The 2,673-nt window shown below is 36.7% G+C and overlaps 1 protein-coding gene across 1 annotated transcript; it reads right to left on the bottom strand.

Annotated features, from left to right (window-relative positions):
- Position 1: 1 nt before the first annotated feature.
- LOC106111033 lies at positions 2 to 2,667 on the bottom strand (the record flags this gene model as incomplete). Its single annotated transcript, XM_013292998.1, has 1 exon — positions 2 to 2,667. A coding segment is annotated over exon 1 (2,532 nt), but the record flags the coding sequence as incomplete, so codon positions are not given.
- Between the last annotated feature and the right edge of the window lie 6 nt (positions 2,668 to 2,673).

Consider the following 2,673-nt stretch of genomic DNA (forward strand, 5'->3'; position numbering starts at 1 on the left):
GTGTAAATGTTCTTATTTCATCACCGGGATGATATCTGAATAGAATTTTTTGTAATGATCGTTGAGAGGGATTAATTAGAATGGCTCTGTACATTTTTTCAATATCCGCTGACACTACATATTTATATTGTCGAAAACGCAATAAAATGGAAAGTAAATCATCTTGGACGACAGGGCCAACCATTTGTATGCTATTAAAGGTTTTGCCGCCTTTAGAAGTGGGGTTAGACGCGTTAAATACGACACGTAACTTAGTAGTGCTACTAGATTCGCGAGTTACACCATGATGAACTAAATAATTGGAATGACTTTGAGATTCGATTTGTTTTGGCAGCGTTGAAATATCGCTCATATGTCCTAATCGTTCATATTCAATCATAAAGTCTAAATACCTATTTTTTAATACAGAATCACGAAGAAATCTCCGTTCTAATGATAGTAATCGCCCTTTTGCTATTTGGTAAGAATCGCCTAGAACTTCGGGAGACTCCTTTAAAGGAATTGTAACTACAAAGCGGCCATCAACTTCGCGCCGCGTGTTTTCAACGAAGTGTTTTTCGCAAGCTTGCTCTTCTGGCGATAAACTATATTTTGAATTGATTGATTCCAATTCCCAAAATCGTGTTAGGGAGAGATCGTTAATTTGAGAAAAAAAACATGACGATTGATCTAAATTTTTGGGGTCGATTATTTTATGTTTCGTAACGGTGCCTGAAACTAGCCAGCCGAATTGGGTTTCTTGTAACTTAGGACGTTGCTCACCTAAATTTATGAAATTGCATCCTATTACGTCCCAAAATACGTCTGCACCGACTAAAATATCTATAGGCGACGACATGTGAAAGGACGGATCTGCTAGCTGAATGTTAGGTGGCAGTTGAATAGAATTTATATCTACATTACTAGGTGGTAACGAATTCGTGATGTGGGGCAAAACGTAGCAATTTAAATTAATTCTATAGTCCGCTGTGCGTGACTCGATAGATAGATTACAAGACTCTGCACTGAAGGATATTTGATTATTTATACCTGTCACAGATGAGTTTACGTGACGGCGCGTTAGGCCGAGTCTATCGCACAGGTGACTTGTGACGAAGTGCGCAGTGGACGCGTTGTCAAGCAAGAGACGTGCGGGATGTAAGCTCCCGTCACTCGCAACAACGTTCACCAAGGCTGTGGAAAGCAGTACATAGGGCTTGTTATTATCGGTTTTTATGTTGGACGATAAGGCTACTGTTTTAAGGGATTCAATATCTTTATGCAAGAGAGTGTTATGCATTTTAGAACAGTATTTACAATGACTTAAATTACAATAGTATTCACGATGTCCTGGTCTTAAGCAATTTTTGCAGATGTTAAAGTTTTCTACCTTTTCAATTCGTGAGTCTACGTCTAGCTTTTTAAAATCTTCACAAAGGTATAAGAAATGTTTTTGTTTGCATAATGGACAAAGTATTCTTCTGTTTTCAGTGTAATTTGCTTTGACTATATTTGAATTTTTTAAAATGTCCGAATGTTGTGTGTGTTGATTCTGTTGAAAATGTTTTGTTGTAAATTGTTGTTGATTTTGTTGTAAATTTTGTGTTGTTAAATGTCTTTGATATTCTTGTTGTTGTATAGTTTCTAGTAAATCGGCTCGATTAGTTAGGAAATCCAAAAATTGTTTTAATGTAGGTGAAGTTGTAATTGCATTTCGCTGTTGTTCCCATTCGCGAAAAGTAGTATTGTCTAATTTACGAATCATTAAATGAATCACAATAGTATCCCAATGATCGGTGGGTTGTCCGAGAGAATTTAGAGCGCATAAACTTGTGTTAATGTTGTCTACTAAAGATCTTAGTGCGTGACAAGATTCCCTTTGAATGATCTCGGTATTAAGTAAGTCATTCATGTGTTGATTCACTAAGAGACGTTCATTATCATATCTGTTTGATAATAATTGCCACGCAATAGCGTAATTTTTGGCCGTAAATTCTAAGTTTTGAATAATAAGCAAAGCACTGCCTTTAAGGGCAGATTTTAAATAGTGGAATTTATTAATGTCACCTAATTGATTCGAAGAATGTATGATTGAAATGTATGTGTCTCTAAAATTAAGCCATTCCCGAAACTTCCCTGAAAATTCCGGGATTGCAATTTTGGGCAGCCGAACGAAGTCGCGACACATCACTTCTCTGTCTATGCCCCCATCGCTCGACTCAGACATGGACATAGTGCGCTGCCGGTCGCGCTGATACTTGTTCATCATAGTGCGCGCCGCCGATACTAATGCAAAATATTTGTTTTCAAATTCCTCCCGTTCCGATATTAATTGCTCTGGATCGTCAGACAACATTTCCAACTCCGTCTGAAATTTGTCAAAATCATTATGCAGACAATCAATTTTATTTAATCGGGATTCGAGTTCGTTAAATTGGGTTTCGTTTATATTTATTATGCTTTCTAAAGAATTTAAGAAATTTTGAAATATCGTTAATTTGCCTTTAATTGATCCCCTAAGTTTAATTAAATCTTTGCTTCGGGGATCAGTCATTTTTATAAGGGGAAAGGAATACTTTGCGAAGAAAATAAATGTTTACGCTCGGTATTTTGAAATAGTTGATAGGGTACAAAGGTCACGGCATAAACATTGAATGCACGCCGACTATGCGACAGGTATGTTTGAGAAAAAAA

Source organism: Papilio polytes, unplaced genomic scaffold, assembly GCF_000836215.1.
Source record: "Papilio polytes unplaced genomic scaffold, Ppol_1.0 DF824180.1, whole genome shotgun sequence".
Classification (NCBI taxonomy): domain Eukaryota; kingdom Metazoa; phylum Arthropoda; class Insecta; order Lepidoptera; family Papilionidae; genus Papilio; species Papilio polytes.